At 38.7% G+C, this 21,862-nt stretch overlaps 3 protein-coding genes and 13 non-coding genes across 16 annotated transcripts; 2 read left to right on the forward strand and 14 right to left on the reverse strand.

Annotated features, from left to right (window-relative positions):
* Positions 1–228: 228 nt before the first annotated feature.
* On the reverse strand, positions 229–301 carry trnat-cgu (transfer RNA threonine (anticodon CGU)). The gene has a single exon. It is a non-coding gene; the product is annotated as a tRNA-Thr (tRNA).
* Positions 302–567: 266 nt separating this feature from the next.
* On the reverse strand, positions 568–640 carry trnat-ugu (transfer RNA threonine (anticodon UGU)). The gene has a single exon. It is a non-coding gene; the product is annotated as a tRNA-Thr (tRNA).
* A 185-nt stretch (positions 641–825) lies between these two features.
* On the reverse strand, positions 826–898 carry trnat-ugu (transfer RNA threonine (anticodon UGU)). Its single transcript has one exon. It is a non-coding gene; the product is annotated as a tRNA-Thr (tRNA).
* Positions 899–1,083: 185 nt separating this feature from the next.
* On the reverse strand, positions 1,084–1,156 carry trnat-ugu (transfer RNA threonine (anticodon UGU)). The gene has a single exon. It is a non-coding gene; the product is annotated as a tRNA-Thr (tRNA).
* Positions 1,157–1,478: 322 nt separating this feature from the next.
* On the reverse strand, positions 1,479–1,551 carry trnat-agu (transfer RNA threonine (anticodon AGU)). Its single transcript has one exon. It is a non-coding gene; the product is annotated as a tRNA-Thr (tRNA).
* Positions 1,552–1,839: 288 nt separating this feature from the next.
* trnat-cgu (transfer RNA threonine (anticodon CGU)) lies at positions 1,840–1,912 on the reverse strand. Its single transcript has one exon. It is a non-coding gene; the product is annotated as a tRNA-Thr (tRNA).
* A 279-nt stretch (positions 1,913–2,191) lies between these two features.
* On the reverse strand, positions 2,192–2,264 carry trnat-ugu (transfer RNA threonine (anticodon UGU)). Its single transcript has one exon. It is a non-coding gene; the product is annotated as a tRNA-Thr (tRNA).
* A 185-nt stretch (positions 2,265–2,449) lies between these two features.
* On the reverse strand, positions 2,450–2,522 carry trnat-ugu (transfer RNA threonine (anticodon UGU)). Its single transcript has one exon. It is a non-coding gene; the product is annotated as a tRNA-Thr (tRNA).
* Positions 2,523–2,823: 301 nt separating this feature from the next.
* Positions 2,824–2,896, reverse strand: trnat-agu (transfer RNA threonine (anticodon AGU)). The gene has a single exon. It is a non-coding gene; the product is annotated as a tRNA-Thr (tRNA).
* A 258-nt stretch (positions 2,897–3,154) lies between these two features.
* trnat-agu (transfer RNA threonine (anticodon AGU)) lies at positions 3,155–3,227 on the reverse strand. Its single transcript has one exon. It is a non-coding gene; the product is annotated as a tRNA-Thr (tRNA).
* A 381-nt stretch (positions 3,228–3,608) lies between these two features.
* trnat-agu (transfer RNA threonine (anticodon AGU)) lies at positions 3,609–3,681 on the reverse strand. Its single transcript has one exon. It is a non-coding gene; the product is annotated as a tRNA-Thr (tRNA).
* Positions 3,682–3,859: 178 nt separating this feature from the next.
* On the reverse strand, positions 3,860–3,932 carry trnat-ugu (transfer RNA threonine (anticodon UGU)). The gene has a single exon. It is a non-coding gene; the product is annotated as a tRNA-Thr (tRNA).
* Positions 3,933–4,241: 309 nt separating this feature from the next.
* On the forward strand, positions 4,242–9,030 carry LOC148900073 (uncharacterized). The gene is made up of 2 exons (XM_088991712.1): positions 4,242–4,684; positions 6,548–9,030. The coding sequence occupies exons 1-2, from the start codon at positions 4,459–4,461 to the stop codon at positions 7,246–7,248; spliced, it is 927 nt and encodes a 308-aa protein (XP_088847838.1). The 5' UTR covers positions 4,242–4,458; the 3' UTR covers positions 7,249–9,030.
* On the forward strand, positions 5,434–5,506 carry trnat-cgu (transfer RNA threonine (anticodon CGU)). The gene has a single exon. It is a non-coding gene; the product is annotated as a tRNA-Thr (tRNA).
* Positions 9,031–12,076: 3,046 nt separating the features above from the next.
* Positions 12,077–15,775, reverse strand: LOC148900075 (uncharacterized). The gene is made up of 2 exons (XM_088991698.1): positions 15,329–15,775; positions 12,077–13,804 (listed from the first exon to the last, which is right to left on the reverse strand). Exons 1-2 carry the CDS (start codon positions 15,450–15,452, stop codon positions 12,783–12,785), a joined length of 1,146 nt encoding a protein of 381 aa, XP_088847824.1. The 5' UTR covers positions 15,453–15,775; the 3' UTR covers positions 12,077–12,782.
* A 1,363-nt stretch (positions 15,776–17,138) lies between these two features.
* Positions 17,139–19,837, reverse strand: LOC148900076 (uncharacterized). The gene is made up of 2 exons (XM_088991695.1): positions 19,435–19,837; positions 17,139–18,435 (listed from the first exon to the last, which is right to left on the reverse strand). Exons 1-2 carry the CDS (start codon positions 19,580–19,582, stop codon positions 17,432–17,434), a joined length of 1,152 nt encoding a protein of 383 aa, XP_088847821.1. The 5' UTR covers positions 19,583–19,837; the 3' UTR covers positions 17,139–17,431.
* Positions 19,838–21,862: the final 2,025 nt, after the last annotated feature.

Raw genomic sequence — 21,862 nt, forward strand, 5'->3', positions numbered from 1 at the left:
ACAATTTAATTAATTAATTAAATAATTTGATAAATAATTAAATAATAATAATAATAATAATAATAATAATAATAATAATAATAATAATAATAATAATAATAATAATAAATTTCATTTATAAGCTTTTGTTAGATTATTATGAAAAATAAATTAAAAGCAATTCCAATGGCTCTGATAAAGTCACTAACTTGCTATTTGCTTCTGAAACGCACTCAGTTTTGTGTGACAAGGCCTCAGCGAGAATTGAACTCACGACCCCTGGTTTACGAGACCAGTGCTCTAACCACTGAGCTATGAGGCCTTACGCTTTTCCTAGCATACATAACTTGTCATAATAATAATAATAATAATAATAATAATAATAATAATAATTAATTAAATAATTTAATTAATAATTAATAATAATAATAATAATAATAATAATAATAATAATAATAATAATAATAAATGTCATTTATAAGCTTTTGTTAGCTCATTATGAAAAATAAATTAAAAGCAATTCCAATGGCTCTGATAAAGTCACTAAATTGCTATTTGCTTCTGAAATGTACTCAGTTTTGTGTGACAAGGCCTCAGTGAGAATTGAACTCACGACCCCTGGTTTACAAGACCAGTGCTCTAACCACTGAGCTATGAGGGCTTATCTGCAAATTGGCCGTTAGCTTTTTTGTTAACGAGTTGTGCCATGAAAGATTTTAAAAAGCCAAGTCCATTACTTGCTGTAGAAAAATAATTAAAACGTGTTTTCCTTCAAAGTTAAAGGTGTTTAGCTATATAGCATAGACTTGCTTTTTGCCCCTGAGATGAACTCAGACACACGTGACTAGGCCACAGTGAGAATTGAACTCACGACCCCTGGTTTACAAGACCAGTGCTCTAACCACTGAGCTATGAGGGCTTATCTGCTAATTGGCCGTTAGCTTTTTTGTTAACGAGTTGTGCCATGAAAGATTTTAAAAAGCCAAGTCCATTACTTGCTGTAGAAAAATAATTAAAACGTGTTTTCCTTCAAAGTTAAAGGTGTTTAGCTATATAGCATAGACTTGCTTTTTGCCCCTGAGATGAACTCAGACACACGTGACTAGGCCACAGTGAGAATTGAACTCACGACCCCTGGTTTACAAGACCAGTGCTCTAACCACTGAGCTATGCAGCCTAATCTGCTATGTACCTATTAGCATTTTTGTTAAAAAGCTAACAAAAGTAGTGCCATGAAAGATGGTGTAAAGCCAAGTCCATTAATGGGAGTCGAATGTTTGTTACCTAACTTTTAATAATAATAATAATAATAATAATAATAATAATAATAATAATAATAATATGTAATAATCCATTTCATTTATAAGCTTTTGTTAACTCATTTAAAACTACTCTCAGTAGAAAAATAAATTAAAAGTGATATGCTATTAATTAGAATGGCTTAGACAAGAGCACTGAGGTGCTTCTTCCGTCTGAAACGCACTCAGTTTTGTGTGACAAGGCCTCAGTGAGAATTGAACTCACGACCCCTGGTTTACTAGACCAGGGCTCTAACCACTGAGCTATGAGGCCTTATGTTTTCCCTAGCATACATAACTTGTAATAATAATAATAATAATAATAATAATAATAATAATAATAATAATAATAATAATAATAATAATAATAATAATAATAATATTTTAATTAATTAATTAAATAATTTAATTAATAGTTAAATAATAATAATAATAATAATAAATTTCATTTATAAGCTTTTGTTAGCTTATTATGAAAAATAAATTAAAAGCAATTCCAATGGCTCTGATAAAGTCACTAACTTGCTATTTGCTTCTGAAATACACTCAGTTTTGTGTGACAAGGCCTCAGTGAGAATTGAACTCACGACCCCTGGTTTACGAGACCAGTGCTCTAACCACTGAGCTATGAGGCCTTATGCTTTCCCTAGCATACATAATTTGTCATAATAATAATAATAATAATAATAATAATAATAATAATAATAATAATAATGTAATTAATTAATTAAATAATCTAATTAATTAATTAAATAATTTAATTAATAATTAAATACTAATAATAATAATAATAAATGTCATTTGTAAGCTTTTGTTAGCTCATTATGAAAAATAAATTAAAAGCAATTCCAATGGCTCTGATAAAGTCACTAAATTGCTATTTGCTTCTGAAATGTACTCAGTTTAGTGTGACAAGGCCTCAGTGAGAATTGAACTCACGACCCCTGGTTTACAAGACCAGTGTTCTAACCACTGAGCTATGAGGGCTTATCTGCTAATTGGCCGTTAGCTTTTTTGTTAACGAGTTGTGCCATGAAAGATTTTAAAAAGCCAAGTCCATTACTTGCTGTAGAAAAATAATTAAAACGTGTTTTCCTTCAAAGTTAAAGGTGTTTAGCTATATAGCATAGACTTGCTTTTTGCCCCTGAGATGAACTCAGACACACGTGACTAGGCCACAGTGAGAATTGAACTCACGACCCCTGGTTTACAAGACCAGTGCTCTAACCACTGAGCTATGCAGCCTAATCTGCTATGTACCTATTAGCATTTTTGTTAAAAAGCTAACAAAAGTAGTGCCATGAAAGATGGTGTAAAGCCAAGTCCATTAATGGGAGTCGAATGTTTGTTACCTAACTTTTAATAATAATAATAATAATAATAATAATATGTAATAATCCATTTCATTTATAAGCTTTTGTTAACTCATTTAAAACTACTCTCAGTAGAAAAATAAATTAAAAGTGATATGCTATTAATTAGAATGGCTTAGACAAGAGCACTGAGGTGCTACTTCCTTCCGAAATCAACTGAGTTTTGTGTGACAAGGCCTCAGTGAGAATTGAACTCACTACCCCTGGTTTACTAGACCAGTGCTCTAACCACTGAGCTATGAGGCCTTATGCTTTCCCTAGCATACATAACTTGTCATAATAATAATAATAATAATAATAATAATAATAATAATAATAATAATAATAATAATAATTTAATTAATTAATTAAATAATTTAATTAATAATTAAATAATAATAATAAATTTCATTTATAAGCTTTTGTTAGCTTATTATGAAAAATAAATTAAAAGCAATTCCAATGGCTCTGATAAAGTCACTAACTTGCTATTTGCTTCTGAAACGCAATCAGTTTTGTGTGACAAGGCCTCAGTGAGAATTGAACTCACGACCCCTGGTTTACTAGACCAGTGCTCTAACCACTGAGCTATGAGGCCTTATGTTTTCCCTAGCATACATAACTTGTAATAATAATAATAATAATAATAATAATAATAATAATAATAATAATAATAATAATAATAATAATAATAATAATAATAATATTTTAATTAATTAATTAAATAATTTAATTAATAGTTAAATAATAATAATAATAATAATAAATTTCATTTATAAGCTTTTGTTAGCTTATTATGAAAAATAAATTAAAAGCAATTCCAATAGCATTTTTGTTAAAAAGCTAACAAAAGTAGTGCCATGAAAGATGGTGTAAAGCCAAGTCCATTAATGGGAGTCGAAAAAGAACTAGCATACACATTTGAATGGTTCTAAAAAGTACACAAAGTTACTTTTCGCTTCTGAGTCAGAGTTATTGAAGGCCTCAGTGAGAATTGAACTCACGACCCCGGGTTTACTAGACCAGTGCTCTTACCACTGAGCTATGAGACCCAATCTGCAATGCGCATAATAGCATTTCTGTTAATTAGCTAACACAAGTGATGCAATGAAACACTGTGAAAAGCAAAGTCCATTACTTGGAGTGGAAAAAAAACCTACCGTACACATTTTAATGGGTCTAAATAGTACCCTGAGTTACTTTTTGCTTCTGATTCAGTGATGTTGTTGAAGGCCCAAGTGAGAATCGAACGCACGACCCCTGGTTTACAAGACCAGTGCTCTAACCACTGAGCTATGAGGCCTTATGCGAGGGCGTATAACTCCCGAGGCTGAATGGTGTAATAATACCTCCACACCTGGTGAGGGCAGCAACGCCATAGAATGCATCCTGTCTGCTCTGCCGGAAAAGGGGGAAAATGGAAAAGAAGACGATCTAAAACTAGATTTAAAAATCCTATCCTGTTGAATTTAGCCAAGAGTTTTTTGATGATCATTTTTACCCGACTTGAAACATAATGCTTAAAATTGGGAAAATAAATCAAAGACGTCGACGCATTCGATCTCAAAATATCAATGGGGTGGGAGTTTCGCGTCATCGTTGACGTCATCAACATACGACAACACAAACGTTGTAGAACGCTTTACTCATAAATTTATTCGGTTAGTTTGGTAGCAGGTAAAAATCGACGATTCAGATTAAGTTGATTTATTGACCGGATGCGACGATTCATGCAGTCTCCCCGCACTTTCGACATTTTTTTTAGTTAGCGCCTCTTAGCTTAGCTCGGTTGAGCTTGCTAACTAGCCTGTGAACAAAGAGACGCGGAAATGAGTAAAGGAGCGAGCGTAAAGTGTATGAAAACGTGTCAAGTCGAAATGCTGAAGGCTTTGCTCAATCAGCGGTTAAGCGCAGCCGTCGACGAAATATTTGGAGTTTTGGCGACAACGGTAGCAGAGTACGAGGAGGAACTTGGCCGGACAAGAGAAGAGAACGAGAGACAACGTCAAATGCTGGACGCGGTTTTCAGGCCGAAAGCTGAGACGCTTGGAGCAGGTTTGTCCTTACAGTTGTCTGCACGCTTTTGCGGGAAGTGTCTGTGGCGTTCATTTCATTTATAAGCGCTTTTCAAAACGCTCAAGGTCACTTTACAGTCACAGGGTAAGTTTTTTTTTAAATCTGTGGGTGAGCAACTCAACCCGAAAGTAACTCAAACAACTAGAAAGCTAGCCTTCTAGCTAATAGCTAGCTAATAGCTGGCTAGATCGATAGAACAGATAGAAAGATAGCTTGCTAGCTAATAGTTAGCTAATAGCTAGATAGATAGATCGTCAGCTAGATAGCAAATAGAGAGTTAGCCAGCTAGAGAGCTAGCCAGCTAGATAGCAAATATGAGAGCTTATGTTTAGATAATTATATACTCCATTTGAACCATTTTGATGCTAATAATAATAATAATAATACATTTCATTTGTAAGCGCCTTTCAAAACTGTCAAGGTCACTTCACAGTCACAAGGTAAGTTTTTCTGCGGGTGAGCAGTGGCAGCCACACGCGCCAGCGTTCGCTCAACCCGGAAGTAACTGAAATAGAATAATAATAATAATAATAATTACATTAATAATAGTAAGACAAATAGAAAGGTAGCTAGCAAGCCAATAGATAGCTAATAGCTAGCCAGCCATCCAGATAGCTATTGTACGGTATTACAGAAAACACAAAGAGAATTGACTTAGCACAATATTTCTTACTAATGTCTACGTAAACAAAAGTTAAAAAAAACCCACAGAAAGTTATTTACTATAGGGCCTCATAGCTCAGTGGTTAGAGCACTGGTCTCGTAAACCAGGGGTCGTGAGTTCAATTCTCACTCGGGCCTTGTCTTATATGACCAAGTTCACGTCAGGTATCAAACAAGTTTGTGTACTAGTCACAAATGCTTGTGTGTTTTTCTTTGTAGACTGCAAGTCAAGGAATCAAATTTGCTTCGCCACAAGAAATATGTTGAGTAATAATAATAATAATAATACATTTCATTTTAAGCGCCTTTCTAAGCTCTCAAGGACACTTTACAGTCACAGACAAGCATAGGGACTATAATAAATAAAATACAATCACAAAATAGAATACAATAAATAAAATACAATTGATGAAAAAGGTTTCTTCAGCCGTCATCTGTACTTCTTTGAAGGTGTCGGACGTTTCGCTTCTCATCCAAGATGCTTCGTCAGCGAACTACAGTCTTGCTGGTAGTTTCGGCCCTATATATATATATATATATATATATATATATATATATATATATATATATATATATATATATATATATATATATATATATATATATATATATATATATATATATATATATATATATATATCCCTATTGTCCAGATGTGGCGGTACCGGACTCTGTTATGATTGGTCCCTGCTCTCAGGTTGGGGGGAGCAGAGTACTACTCCCTGCGGCTACACTGATTACTTCCATTGTCCTGACCGATTACTTCTATTGTCCTGCCTGAGTATGGGGTCTACGACTGGCCCGATGGCCCCATTTGCTCAGGTGTCACCTCATCAGCATAACTAAGCCTATGTTGCCTAAGCAGTATGTTGTCTGAACGATCCAAATTGAATCTCACCCCACCATGGCGGTTTAGTGAAGGGTTTTGCTGTTTTATGAAAATAGCTTCCATAGCAAACCATCTATTTTCTTTCGCTAAGATTAACCTAATTGTCGTCAAATGTCGTCTATTTTCATAAAACAGCACGGCAAATGGGGCAATCAGGCTAGTCGTAGACCTCATAATGATCTCAGGCGCGTTTCCATTACTAAGCATGAAAATGGCTTGTTTTAAAAATGCTACTCGGATTATCTCCCCGTAGCTGAACAAAACTAACATCTTCTTTTTGTGTCCTACAGATGCCGTGAAGGAAAATGTTCCCTCTGAGCAGCAAGAGCGGAGCTCCAAGGTGGACCAGCAGGATCCCGAGGTTGTGCGTGTTAAAGAGGAAACGGAGGAGGCCGATATCGACCAGTTACCATCTCCCTGCGTTCCTTTGAAGCGTGAGCATGAAGAAGAGCCTTGGCGACGTCTTCCCCACCGACGCGAGCGTTCACGGCGATCGCAGCCTGAAGGCGACGGAGATCTCCGCGGAGAATCGCAGGCAGGAGCAAGAACATCACGCGACGACCACACGCATTTTCAATGTTCTCAATGTGACAAAACATTTAGCACCAAGTACACTTTGAGCAGACACGTGAAAAGTCACGGCGCTGGAAACGAACAATGGAAATGCAACCAGTGCGGCAGAACTCTGGGCGATCGAAGGAACCTGAGAAGACACATGATGGTTCACACCGGAGAGAAACCATTCATGTGCTCCGTTTGCGGGAAACGATTCTCTCAGAAGGCCAACTTGACCACGCACACCCGAACGCACACCGGAGAGAAACCTTTTCCTTGCGCGCTGTGCTGCAAACGCTTCGGGGATCGTTCGGCGCTGATTCAGCACAAGAAGACGCATGCGGCCGGCAAACGTTTCGCCTGCTCGAGTTTTGCCGTTCATTCAAATTTGGGACAACACGTGAGATCGCACGAAGGGCAGAAACCATCGGCGTAGTTTTTGCGACGGAAGATTCTAGTAGATCAACCCATAAATGATGTGTCATTTAATAATAATAATAATACAGCGATAACTCGGTTTACGAACCCCTTGGCTTACGAACTTTTCGGTTTACGAACGTTAAATTTATGACAATTTTACCTTGGCATACGAACTATTTTTCGGGATACACACTGAGCTGCCACAATGAGTGATGTGTCGTTCGCGAACGAGCCCGTTCTCCTAACAAGAAAATGGCAGCCGGCTTGTTCATCCATTCCCCACCCCCAGTCATCGGTTAAAGCCACGTGATTGGTCAAGAACGCAGCAGTGGGGGGGGGGGTTACAGATAGAGAGTGAAGCTATTCTCCCCCCCAAAAAATGTGTCATCTGTTCCTCGCTCCCCAGTGTTCAGTTAAACAGCTAAACAGAACACAATTGATGAGGAACAAGGTAAAATGATCGCAGAGAAAGCATCTCCAAAGGATCATTCCTCAAGATGGTGAAAGAAAAAGGCTACGTTCCTCATCAAGTGTTTAATGCTAATGAAAACGGACACTCCATTCCATCAAGCCATCAACGACCATCACAAAGGTCAATAAAACAACTTTATTATACAGTACAGTTTATGTCTTTAATTATAATACCATAGCACATTTATTATACATAAAATAAGGTATATTTCGTGTAGTTTTAAGGCTTAGAAAATTAGAAAATTATGTTTTATGGGGACCTGGGAACGGATTATTCTCATTTTAATGGATTCCTATGGAAAATTAATTTTTGGGATACACACTTTTTGCCTTCCACACTCTGGGAACCAATTAAGTTTGTAAGCCAAGGTATCACTGTAATACATTTCATTTACAAGCGCCTTTCAAAACTCTCAAGGTCACTTTACAATCACAGGATACGTTTTTTTTTTATCTGTGAGTGAGCAGCGGCAGCTACACGCGCCAGCGTCCACTGAACCTGGAATAACTCAGGTAGAAAGCTAGCCAGCTAATAGCTCGCTAGCCAGTCAATAGCTAGTCAGCCAGCTAATAGCAAAAGAAAAAAATAATATGACACCAAAAAGAGAGACAGTCATTCAATCTTAAGCATTTTCTGCAGCCTCTTTATTGTATGAAGCAGTTCTAGATGAAACAGGAGTGGATCAAAGCATCCTTTTCACCAGTGGATCAGGGAGGTCACGGTGAAATTTGCACGTCTGCTACAAGCTAAATGTTGAAAGTAAACACGAGGCTGTACCGTCCATTGACGAAAGAGATTGTCTCACATCTCCTGTCCCACGTAAATCCGCTTCAATTCCATGCCGCGACACGTCCACATTTCACATTTTCAGTAAAGTCCACTTCCATCTCTGTTATGAGAAATGTTGAAAATATGTTGAACGGTCCATCCTTTATGCGACCCGCTATGATGTAATATAAATAAGAGCTAGCTTGCTAGCTGGCTATTAGCTAGCTTGCTAACTGGCTATTTCCACCTACATGATATGAATTTCAGCTGCTCTGCCACCAAACATTTGTACTCGCTCCCACTTAACATTTTCTATTTTTATTCTTTTCCCACATTCAAATCCCGCCTTTTTAAAATTAAATACTCGTTTTCTATTTTTCCATTTTATTATTTATAATTTTACCTGTGGTTTTATTTGTATTGTTTTGATTGTAAGATGCCCGAGAGTATTTTTGAAAGGTGCTTGAAATAATAATTATGGTTATTATTAATTAATTTAAAAATAATGTGTCATTATAAGCATTAGTTAATTGTTATTATTTATTAAGTATTATTTTTCAGTTAATTAGCATAATATATTAATTATAATAATTAAAACAGTATAATTATAATCATTAGTTCACTATTAGTTATTAAGTATTAATTATTAGTTATGAATGGTTTGTTAATTATAATATATTAATTATTATAATATTAATTGCAACAATGAAATTATATAAAATAAAATATATACAATCCATTTCAAAAAATAATAATATACTATTAAAAATAATTCGGTAAATGCTGAAAGGAAAATAAGTTAATTATTCTTAATAATTGTTTATTATTTATATTGTTATTGATTATAATGTCCTTGAGAGTTTTGAAAAGGCGCTTATGAATACAATAAAAAAATATTCTTTATTTGTATTATTACCATTTTTGTTTATTTTTTAATTACAAGTATTGTTACTCTTTTTTTATCATTATTACGATCATTGTTACTATTATTGTTGTTATTAATATTGTTATTGATATAAATCGCGTGTCTCAGTTGTACGCCGTGTTATTTGATAACTAATATGTGAAACCACAGAGAATTTCATGGACATCAGGTTTATGAAAATGATGCCGCCGTTATGATACAACACGATTTTGTTTTGTTTATCAAAATAAAAAAATATGTTGGAAAGATGAATTGCGCCTTAGTTTATTTCCATAGCAAAACTTACTGTGTTCCACCATTTGTCTTCAAATGCGCAATGCTCAAAAGGGGCTTGTCGTCATTCCATTCCACTCCAAAAGTCATGGCGGGATAGAACATATAATGCGAATTAATAATATTTCAAAGTTTGAAATCAAATATTATCTACTCTTGTCTTTCATTTTGCATTCGTGTGGTTGAAGACGGAATCCGATTTATCGTTTCTCCACACATTGATAGAAGCATTAATTACGAAGTGGCGCTTACTGATTACGTCATCAATGCGCATTCGTTTTTAGTTTGTCTAAGTGGACTTTCCGTACAAACGCCGATTTGCTTCCGGGTACGGGCCACGTTCCCAAAGGCGCTTTAAAATTTTTTGGGGGAGAATTAGCCCTGAATCAACCGAAACGTCGACATAGAATGCAGCGTTCATAGTTTAGCGGAAGAAACAACTTTAATTAAGTCTTCACATCCTTTTCCTATATCTTTTCTTGTTACATTTTTACGATTCTCTGGTTTCTGAAAACCTACGAGTCCTCTGGCAACACAAAATTCCTACTTATTTCAAACCGATAAACTCTTTAAGGCAAAAATTAGTGCATCCAAAAGATAGGCTGCCAAATGAAAAACAAAGTAATGTAGTTTATTCAATACATTGTAAAATTGTAAAGAGCAATACATTTGGGATACTAAACAAATTGTCAAAAAAAGACTATCAACATCGCAGGGATAATACTAGTGGGCCTCAATCGGCAGTACATATGCACCTAAAAGCTAGCAACCACTCATTTAATGATAATGAGGTGGTTACAATCTTAGCGAAAGAAAATAGATAGTTTGAAAGGGGAGTAAAAGAAGCTATTTTTTATAAAACAGCAAAACCCTTCACTAAATAGCCATGGTGAGGTGAGGTTCAATTTGGATCGTTCCTACAACCGAATTCTTAGGCAATATAGGCTTAGTTATGCTGATTAGGTGATACCAGCTCAAATGGGGCAATCAGGCCAGTCGTATTACCCATACTCAGGCAGGACAATAGAAGTAATCAGTCAGGACAGTAGAAGTAATCAGTATCGCCGAAGGGAGTAGTCCTCTGCTCCCCCTAACATGAGTGAGAGCAGGGACCAATCATAGCAGTCTGGCACCGCCACGTCTGGACAGTAGGAATATAGGTATAGGGCCAAAACTACCAGCAAAAGATTTTAGTTTGCTGACGAAGCCCCTTGGATAAGAAGCGCAACATCCGACACCTTCAAAGAAGTACAGATGACGGCTGAAGAAACCTTTTCATCGATGGACCACTCCTGTACGACTGAGGGCTAACACAGACGTTTCTCTGGTTAGTTCAATTTAATTCAGTGCCGTATCTGCTATCAAAGCGAAACACATCGCAAGCGGTGTGTGTGTGTGTCTCTGTGTGTACATTTTTGTGATTATCGGGTAAAAATGTGAAAAGTCAAAATGCTAAGAGCAATGCTGAATGCCCGTCTGAGTGCGGCAGTCGAACAAATAGTTGGCGTTTCGGGAAAAAAATAAAATCAAATGTGATCGTGAAAATACCCAAAGTACCCAGAGAAAACCCACACGGGCCCAGGGAGAACATACTTACGCTATGCAAGAAGCCCAGAATCAGGATCAAACCTGCGTCCTCTGAACTGTCAGGCTGACATGCTAATCAGTTCACCACTGTACCTTTTAGTGATGTGTAGTCCACGAACGAGCCGGTTCTTAGAGCCGGATCTCTGAAGTGAACGAAGAGAGCCGGTTCCTAACAAGGAGCGGGAAATGGGTGCCGACTTTTTTTGTCCTCTATTTCCCGCCCCTGGTCTTCGGTTAAAGCCGCATGTGATTGGTCGATATTTCCGTGGTAGAGGAGGAAGGGGAGAATTACAGACACACGCAGCAGTGAGGATAAGGAGGAGGGGGTTAAGGTAGACAGGTGGACAAATGTTATTACATTGTGCTGTTATTATTATTCAATTATGATATTTTGTACTAGTTGGTATGATAGCATTATTAACACAAAAAGCAAATTAGTGACAGCTGATCATCAGACCAGAGTAACCGCAGCGAAAGTGAAAGTTAGTGGATGCTCTCTGTGGACATATAAATCAAGCTGCATATATCAATACAAATATTTCATATAGTGTATTTTTTACATGAGTAATTCGTTTTTCACCTAATTTTACATGATTTTTCGTAGTTAATTAATTTAAGCAACTAAAACAAACTGAGGAGCCATTTGGGAGCCAAAAGAGCCGGATCTTTTAAGTGAGCCGAGCCAAAAGAACCGGCTCTCTGAAAAGAGCCGGAATTCCCATCACTAGTACCTTCAAAGTTATCTTGAAACCCTTCCACCCTACAACTACAGGCTGGGGAAAAAATGTAACATTATATAAAAAAACTTTATTTCTTCACAATCACTTTTTATGTCATACTCTGAACATGGTCCCAAAACAAATGTATAAGCACAATCGAAAAGATAATACACAACACTCGAGTATGAACAGGAAATCCGGGTTGTTGCTTCTTAAGTCATTTACTGGCAGACGATGTGCAAAAATGTGTCGACTCCACTGCCAGGGTTTTTGTCATTATCAGTCGAATTCCAGGACCCACAGAATATGGAATAATAGGACTACATAAACATTCAATACAGTGTTAGAAACCTTAGTCTCTCTTCTTTCATCAGGAAAAAAAAGTTAATTCCTAAATGACATGGGTCTGGAGTTAGTTATATGAGCTTGAAATGGGGGTGGATGTACAAAAGGGAAATGCTTCCCCCTCGTGGAAGGGAAAAAAAAACATTGCCAGAGGTCTGACCAGCGCGTTATCAGCACCCAAACAATAATAAAAAAAAAAAAACCCGACCAAATTCAGGAATGGCGTCATATTTTCAATTCCGGAATAAATTTGTGAATGGCAGTGAATGAGTTCAATGACATTGAGTGCTATCACCGGTTGACCAAAACAGCCATGCCTATCTAGCTGATACTTGTGCGAGAATTTCTCATCACACAACCTTGCAACTGTACACTTTCTTGCAAGCGTGAGTCCTCGTGCGCCGCGCCAATTTTGAATTTTAGCTGAAACTGTCGGTGCAGACAGAGCAATGAAAGGGTTTCTACCCAGTGTGCGTTCTGGCGTGAATGTTCAATCGCGCCTTCTGGGTGAATGTTTTATCGCAAACTGAGCAGGCAAATGGTTTCTCCCCAGTGTGCGTTCTCGTGTGACTGATTAAACTAGTCTTCACGGAGAAGCCTTTACCGCAAACTGAACAGGCAAAAGGTTTCTCCCCAGTGTGTGTTCTCATGTGAATTTTTAAATTCGATTTTTGAGTGAGAGTAAGACCGCACACTACGCAGGAAAAAGGTTTCTCACCGGTGTGTGTTCTCGTGTGTCTTCTTAAATGTCCCTTGGACGAGAATCTATTCCCACAAGCCGAACAGGCAAAAGGTTTATCACCAGTGTGTGTTCTCGTGTGACTGACTAAACTTGTCTTAATGGAGAAGCATTTCCCGCATACTGAGCAGGCGAAAGGTTTCTCTCCAGTGTGCGTTCTCATGTGACTTTTTAAATTCGACTGTTGAGCAAGAGTAAGACCGCACACCGAGCAGGCAAAAGGTTTCTCTCCGGTGTGGGTTTTTGCGTGCATGTCCAAATATCTTTTCTGGGTGAATCTTTTACCACAGATTGAACAGGTAAACGGTTTCTCCCCGGTGTGCGCCTTGGCGTGCGTTAACAGCCTTCCTTTAAAAGAGAAGGTTTTGCCGCAAAACGAGCAGGGAAAAGGTTTCTCTCCAGCGTGCGTTCTCTTGTGCACTTTCAAATCAGACTTAGTCCCAAAAGTTTTCTCACACTTCGAGCACCGCAAGCGTTTGATTTCAGTGGCGCACGTCGTATCACCTTGAGAATGTTTTTCAAGGGCAGCGTCGTCGTGAGCGTCTGGTGTTTTGTCTGATCGGCAAGCAAAGTGGCTATCTCCACAACGGCCACCATCGTCGTTTTCTTCTTCATCGTCTTCAATCTTGACAATGACACAAGATAAAGGCAACTTGTCTTCTGCCTCCTCCATTTTGATGCACACGGGCCGAGGCTCCTCTTCTTTTTTGATGTGGTGGCATTCCCGCCCAGCATGAAGATCATCTTTTGGTGGCGGACAAACACAAATGGTTTGGAAAAGTTAAACTTGGTTCAGAATCAGAATAATCTTTATTGCCAAGTATGTAAAACACACAAAGAATTTGTTTCCGGTAGAACACGCTGCACTAGTATCATAATCCAAAAATTACAGAGGCACTATACAGTTCTATTTGGGTGGCTTTTTAAAGCGTTAACGGCTTGGGGGAAGAAGCTGTTGAAATGTCTGCTGGAATCGGTGCGCGTGGATCAGTAGCGCCTGCCTGAGGGGAGTAGCTGGAAAAGGTGGTGGGCAGGGTGCGGAGGGTCCAGTAGGATTTTCAGATTCTTGCAGTGTGCAAGTCCTCGAGAGTGGGTAGGCCGATGCCAATTATTTTTTTCAGTCAACTCAACACCAACTACAATTTTCTATACAAGTAGTTTTGGGGCATATTTGGTTGATGTTTTTTTTTTTTTATAATAATAATCCATTTCATTTATAAGCGCCTTTCAAAACTCTCAAGGTCACTAATTGATTAAATTAATTGAAAGGGGTGGATTAAAGACCAGCTGCTAAACAAATAATGTCAAATTTACATAAAGAAATTATGCTAATTTGAGAATAATGCAAAGTTATTATTATTATTATTGGATTGGATGTACCTATATTCATTTCATAGTGGAGAAATTTACATTTCACAGCAGCAAAGTGGCCCCACCCGGCCCGTCTCAGCACGATGGGGGACAGAGCTTTCAGCTGCTCTGCCCCAAAACTTTGGAACTCACTTCCTCCCAACATGCGTAACATCGATTCTCTTCCCACCTTCAAGTCCCATCACAAAACCCACCTATTTAAAATTGCATTTTCTGTGTAGCTCTTTCTCGTTATCTAATTTACAACAAATTATTTTTTTTACAGACAATGGCTTTTTTTAGGTGTTCAATTACTTAATAATTAGTAATTATACATATAATATGAGTAATTGAACACCTAACAAAGCCACTGTCTGTAAGAAAAGAATCTGTTGTAAATTAGATAACAAGTAGACAATATGAACTTAACACAACTATCTTTCTGTTGTTTCTATTCATAATTGTATATTGTATTCTATTTTGTGATTGTATTTTATTTATTATAGTACCTATGCTTGTTTGTGACTGTAAAGTGTCCTTGAGAGCTCTGAAAGTCGCTTAAAAATGTATTATTATTATTATTAGTAGTAGTAGTAGTAGTAGTAATAGTGGTAGTGGTAGTAGCAGTAGTAGTATTATATAGAAAGTGCTTAACATTGAATGACTGTGCCTTTTGTGTTGTCACATTGTTTGTTATTTTATTTGTTTTGGTGTTTTCAAGATGGCGCCGTGAGAGTGGTTGCCTTTACAGGAGCTCCTAGAGTTTCTTTTTCTACTTATTCTCTTTCCTTTATCTCTTCCTTTCAAAACTTTGCTACTCTGAAATGTAAATTTCTCCACTGCAAGACTAATATAGGCTAATCCAATCCAAGTTATGAACGGAGCTGCGAAAGAGAGAAAGTAAAGAAGTCAACAAACCTGCTTTGTGTAATTCAACTGGAGGCTTCCTGAAAATGCCGTGCAAACGTTGACGTGAGATCTTCTCTTCTTTGATTCCACAACGTTCCTCCTCGTACTCTTCTTTCACACTTTGCGCAAACATTTTCAGACGACAATCACAAAAAAACTCATTGAAACCGAATCTGCTTTTTGTGCGCTGTGTAGCAAACAAACGCGTCTTTTTGTTCACAGTTCGGAAGCTAAACTAGGCTATGCTAGGCTAAAAGAGCTGAGGAAGCCTCGAAGTTCACCGAGACGAGTTTTTTTTTCAAAAACGAAGTCTTGCGTTTAGTCGGGTAAAATACTTAAGCTCTGTTTCAAGGCTTGAGTCTGTTTTGTGAAAAATTAGTCAAATATTATTATTTCCAACCGAAGACAAAATCGGCGGAGGGTAGTAGCGAGTGACGTCACATATGACCTTTAAGATCGGCGCTCACCATTGGATAAAGTGCTTCGTTGTGTTGCTCTCATTGATTGGCTGATGTGGGACTATTGTTGGTCGTTTTAGAGCAATAATAAATACAGTATAATATTACATGTAATGGTATAATAGTATATTACTATAATAATAATAATAGTCGTAAATCGGATGTTACCTGTAGTACTTTTTAATTTTTGTTCGTCTTGCTTCCGTATTGTACGGCAGTTAAAATGGCGGCCATTGATTGTGTAACAAGGGAACGTACGCGTTTTGATTTGCCGTGTCTTGATTCACGCGATTCTTACAACAATTAGTACCGACCAACATGCCACCAAATGCAAAACGCTAAACATGCGACCAAAATGGAGAAGCTATGCTCAACACACGACACCCAATACATGTAACTAATCTAGCTAGCTATTAGCTATGGAGCAATCTCGCTGGCTGGCTAGCTATCTAGCTGGCGAGCTATTAGCTATATATTGGCTAGCTAGCTAGCTTTCTATCTATTTGAGTTACTTCCTGGTTGAGTGAACGCTGGCGCATGTGGCTGCCGCTGCTCACCCACAGAAAAACTGATCCTGTGACTGTAAAGTGACCTTGAGTTTTGAAAGTTGCTTATTATCAATAATGGTATTAGAAGAATATTTGTATAATAGTAATAATAATAAAATGGATGGACAGATAATCTTTTCTTTTGGGCTTTTCCCTTCAAGGGGTCGCCATAGCGACTCAGTGTCCTCCATCTTCAGAGGTTTGATTGGCATGTTTGTATTGGCCAAGCTTTTACATCGGATGCCCATCCTGACACAACCCTCTGTATTTATCCGGGCTTGGGACCGGCACAAGAAGACTTATGTCCCTTTTTCGTGCGGACAGATAATAACAATTACAGTAAAGTCTCGTTATATCGATATTCAAGGGAGTCCGAAAAAATATCGATATAACCGGGACTATCGATATATCCGATCCTGTTTGCATGTAATTTTCTCCGTGCGTGCATAGAAATAGTATCGATATAACCGGGACTATCGATATATCCGATATCGATATAACGAGACTTTACTGTATATTAATAATAATAAGAATGTTGAAGGACCTTTAGTCTTCTCAGCGTAGAGTATCCAGATGAGCGTCACGTTTGTAAACCAAAACCTCCCAGTATTTCAAGGAAAGGCAGTTTTTGTACATTTCCTACCCAAACCAACTCAGTGTCCTTCATCCATCCATTTTCTGATCTGCTTCTCCTCACAACGCGTGGGGGGACACCCAGAACTGGTTGACAGTTTTTTTTTTTTCATAGGACAATAATTACAACATTTAAAATGATGGGAGACAAAAATGACAAAACAATTCAAGGGGCCGAAATTCAATTTATAGTGTACAAATAACGTGATGAGACACTTAAAAATGTCATAGAACGGCCCTTGGAGGAAGACGTAACTCCAAAGACATCAACGCATGGGAGAAAGTCTCATATAGGGACAGTTTGAACTCTTGGACATGAACATGGCGAAGAATTGCCCACATGAACACCGATTAAATCACCAAAGAGTCATCAATTAGTAGAAACGCAATCTGCAACATGAGATCACGTTACTGAACAGGCTGAGGACTGGACACAGAGCAGCCAATGGGTTTCCTTCCAATGTATGGGAAGCTTAATTGTGCCTTCCGAGGGACTCGTTGACCTTAAACTGAGCAGGGAAATGGTTTCTATCCACTGGGTGTTCTTGCGTGTGCGTGTTTAAATACGCCTTACGAGCAAATCTTTTCCCACAAACCGTACAGGTAAAAGGTTTCTCCCCAGTATGCGTTCTGGTGTGGCTTATTAAACTGGTCTTTAAAGCAAAGCTTTTACCGCACACGGAGCAGGCAAAAGGTTTTTCTCCAGTGTGCGTTTTCATGTGACTCGTTAAATTTGACTTTTGGGTCAATTTAAGTCCGCACACTGAACAGGAGAAGGGCTTCTCTCCGGTGTGCGTTCGCGTGTGCCGTTTTAAGTTTTCGTTTTCAGAGAACCTTTGACCGCACACCGGGCAGGCAAAAGTTTTCTCACCACTGTGCGTTCTCGAGTGTCTGTTTAAATGTCCTTTGGTGGAGAATCGTTTCCCACAAGACGAGCAGCAAAAAGGTTTCTCCCCAGTGTGAGTTCTCGTGTGCCTTTTGAGGACTCCCTTGACAGAGAATCGTTTGTCGCAAACTGAACAGGCAAACGGTCTCTCACCGGTGTGTGTCATCATGTGCACTCTCAAAGTGTACTTAGTCCCAAATGACTTTTCACACTGAGGACATGTCAGGTGTTTGTTGTCAGTGCGAGGTGTCTCGTCATCTTTACAGTGTTCGCCATCGTCATCGTCGCTTTCGGAAGAGCACAACGTTACGCTGTCACTATCTGAAAGTGGAGCGAAGAGGTCGTTTGCTTGCGATCGTCCGCAGCGGTCTCCATCATTCTCTTTTTCATCAACTTCAATCTTCACAATGACACAAGGGAGGGGCGACGCGGTGAGATCTGCCTGTCCCTCTTCTTCTTTAATCTGGGTGAGCTCCAAAGGAAGAGGCTCGGGCTCCGATTCGTCTTTGATGCAAGGGAGATATTCCCCCGCCTCTTCTTCTTTAATTGACTCTGGCTCATGCTGCTCGGGAAGATTTTCTTCACTGACGTCTGTGTGACACAAGAGAACAACAAGCGAGTTTGGGGGAAGTTCAGCTGCGTAATTGTATATACAGTGATACCTCGGTTTACGAACCCCTTGGATTACAAACTTTTTGGTTTACGAACGTGAAATTTATGAAAACTGAACCCTGGCATACAAACTATTTTTCGTTATACACACGGAGCTGCCACAATGAGTGATGTGTCGTTCTCCCAAAAAACAAAATGGCAGCTGAATGTTTTTGTCCTCTCTTCCCCGTCCATAGTCTTTGGTTAAAGCCACGTGATTGGTCAAGAACGCAGCAGTGAGTGGGGGGAGTTAAACATTAAAGAGACAGGCAGACGACAGAGAGAGAGAGAGTGATAAAATGGATAGAGAAACGAGTGAAATTTTGACTCGTTTCAACTTTGATAGTTCAAAGGCAGTGTAGACTGCAACGTTAAATTATCCCACCAATCGGGCTCCATAAATAACCCGCACAAGCCATCTGTACACTTGATGCAAAACGCTATCAACCCAGCTAAACAGAACACAATTGATGAGGAACAAGGTAAAATGATAGCAGAGAAAGCACCTACAAGGGATCATTCCTCAAGATGGAGAAAGTAGAAGGCTAGGTTCCTCATCAAGTATTTATTGCTGAGGAAACCGGCCACTCCATTCCATCAAGCCATCAACGACCATCACAAAGGTACTAACATATCAAAATCATCAATACAGTGATATCTCAGCTTAAGAATTTAATTGGTTACCAGAAAGTCTGTGAAAGGCGAAAAGTTCGTCTGCTCAGCATTTATTTCCCATAAGAAACAATTAAAAATGATAATAATCTGTTTCCAGATCCCCATTAAACGTAATTGTCTAATAAATAAGCCTTAAAACTACACAAAATATACCTTATTTTACGTACAATAAATGTGCTATTGTACCGTCACCGCAACGCGGAGACTGTCGTAGGCTAACAAAATGATTCGGAACATAAAGTGCACGTTTAGAAGCAGCAATACCGTCAAACAGTGAAACGGCCAAACCCGCTGCGCGTAGCACAACTCGAGGCTCCTCAAAAACAGCATCCGGTGGTTGACGCCGTATCTCGTTCACTTCGTTACTTCTCCAGAGCTCCCCCGCATCGTCTGTCGTTGTGTTTGTACACATCTCACGAAAATAAGCCCCCCAACACTGGCACTTGATCTTTCTTTAGCTGTGCGTTGCAACCAAAGCAGTTGTTACCAGCGAGCAAACTAAAGTGAGCTTCAACATGCGACGACTCGAGTTTATGACCAGGCAAACTTTGGACAAGCCTGTTTTTGAATCCAGTTCAACTGTGATGGGGCTTCTGAGTAGAACTTTAAGTACGTTGAATCGGTGCTCGTTCGAAAGGGGAAAGAAATAAAGAAAGTGGGGTTTTTGGAAAACGAACACGGAAGTCGATTTGTAACGCACTACGGCAACCCCGCTTGGACAAACCTCTGACAGCGTCAATTCAATGATCAATCCGAAAAATATTGAAAAAAAAATATCAATCGATGTTCAAAACACTTCATCCTATTTAGTGTCAGTGAGTATGCTTGAGCTTATTACAGCATACATTTATTTATAATCGTCTTTCACAACACTCAAGGGCACATTACAGGCACAAATAAGGCTTTTGTGCAATCACTCAACCCGGAAGTGCAACGGCTGCCAGACTCGGCAGCTTTCACTCAACCCGGAAGTAACTTAAAACTAAAATGGTCATCAGCACAATAATGTATAAACTGGAACGAATAACCACATTAAGGTAAAAAACCATGAGAAAAGATGCAATTTTACCATAGTTTAAAAATGTGTACTGTAAACTCTGGCGATAATCAAGATCCTCCTTTGACTGTATTGCAAACCCCGTGTCGGTGCGCGTACCGCTTTAAGAATGTCACGGGACCACTACCGGAACCACTGTTGATATGGGAACCGGCGCGGTCTTTATGATGTCATTGTTAACCTTTTTGGGATGACGTCGTCATTGCGTTGAAAGAAATATACAAAGCACTCACTATACAATAGTTATAAACTACAACTTCGGGAGGTTCATATTGTATTAAATGGGAACATAATAATAATAATAATAATAATAATTTACAGTCACAGGGTAAGTTTTTCTGTGGGTTAGAAGCGGCAGCCACACGCGCCAGCGCAACCCTAAAGTAACTCAAATAGATAGAAAGCTAGCTTGCTAGCAAATAGATAGCTAATAGCTAGCTAGATAGCCAGCTAGATAGCAAATAGAGTTAGCCAGTTAGGTAGCTAGCTAGCTAGCTAGATAGCTAGCCATCTAGATAGCAAATAAGAGAGTTTATGTTAAGATAATTATATTATTGTTTGTTAATTATATACTCAATTTGGACCAATTGATGATGATGATGATAATAATAATAATAATAATTATTATTATAATAATACATTTAATTTATAAGCGACTTTCAAAACTCTCAAGGTCACTTTACAGTCACAGGGTAAGCACCGGCAGCCACACGCGCCAGCGTTCACTCAACCCGAAAGTAACTCAAACAGATAGAAAGCTAGCTTGCTAGCTAATAGATAGCTAAATGATAGATAGATAGATAGATAGATAGATAGATAGATAGATAGATAGATAGATAGATAGATAGATAGATAGATAGATAGATAGATAGATAGATAGATAGATAGATAGATAGATAGATAGATAGATAGATAGATAGATATGTGACGGGTGTCACAACAGTGACTGTCCTCATCTCCACGATGCTGCCGCATTAATGAAGACGAGACGCGTGGATGTGTCTTTTCATTTCCTTTATTTCTGCAACAGAGTATGGCAGAAGGGATGGGTGAAGTCGCATGGGTTTCGTCTTGTGATTAACCTGAATCTCCTCGAGATTGTTCTGGAAACTATGGGCGGGACATAGTGCCAAACTGTGCGCCGTTGCGTCACTTCCTTCATAATTTAATAACCTAAGTGTACAACTCCGTTACATACACCCCCCTTAAATTATGCAGAAGTGAGGCAACATACACACGGAAGACAACAGAAAGACCAACAGGCAAAATAGACAAGGTTATCGGGCAAGGATGTACAAAAATGCTGTCTAATTATGTCGCTCATCTGACCAACTACGTCAGGTGACTGGAGTAAGGGATCTGTCGCCGGTGTGTCAGGGTCTGTGCGCTCGTCGGAGATGCACTGTACTGGGTCTGGGAAGGAACTCTGTCCCCACTAACATAAGTGGCCTCAGCTCGCACCTGCCCATTCCCCTCTGTACAAACTACATCACCCTGCATAGCACTACATAACTGTGACAGACTGGAGAAAGGTATCTGTTGCTCGTGTATCAGTTGTCTGTGCGCTCGTCGTAGGTGCACTGCACTGGGTCTGGGAAGGAACTCTGTCCCCACTAACATAAGTAGCCTCAGCTT

This window comes from Hippocampus bargibanti, linkage group LG03 (genome assembly GCF_051943395.1).
Source record: "Hippocampus bargibanti isolate YZ-2025 linkage group LG03, ASM5194339v1, whole genome shotgun sequence".
Classification (NCBI taxonomy): domain Eukaryota; kingdom Metazoa; phylum Chordata; class Actinopteri; order Syngnathiformes; family Syngnathidae; genus Hippocampus; species Hippocampus bargibanti.

Coding starts and splice junctions, on each gene's coding strand:
- LOC148900076 (XM_088991695.1), bottom strand. CDS start 19,582: ATGTGTACAAACACAACGACAGACGATGCGGGGGAGCTCTGGAGAAGT. Junction 18,436..19,434: donor GGCCGTTTCACTGTTTGACG/GTATTGCTGCTT, acceptor TGTGTCACACAG/ACGTCAGTGAAGAAAATCTT.
- LOC148900075 (XM_088991698.1), bottom strand. CDS start 15,452: ATGTTTGCGCAAAGTGTGAAAGAAGAGTACGAGGAGGAACGTTGTGGA. Junction 13,805..15,328: donor AGTTGAATTACACAAAGCAG/GTTTGTTGACTT, acceptor CGCCACCAAAAG/ATGATCTTCATGCTGGGCGG.
- LOC148900073 (XM_088991712.1), top strand. CDS start 4,459: ATGAGTAAAGGAGCGAGCGTAAAGTGTATGAAAACGTGTCAAGTCGAA. Junction 4,685..6,547: donor AGCTGAGACGCTTGGAGCAG/GTTTGTCCTTAC, acceptor TGTGTCCTACAG/ATGCCGTGAAGGAAAATGTT.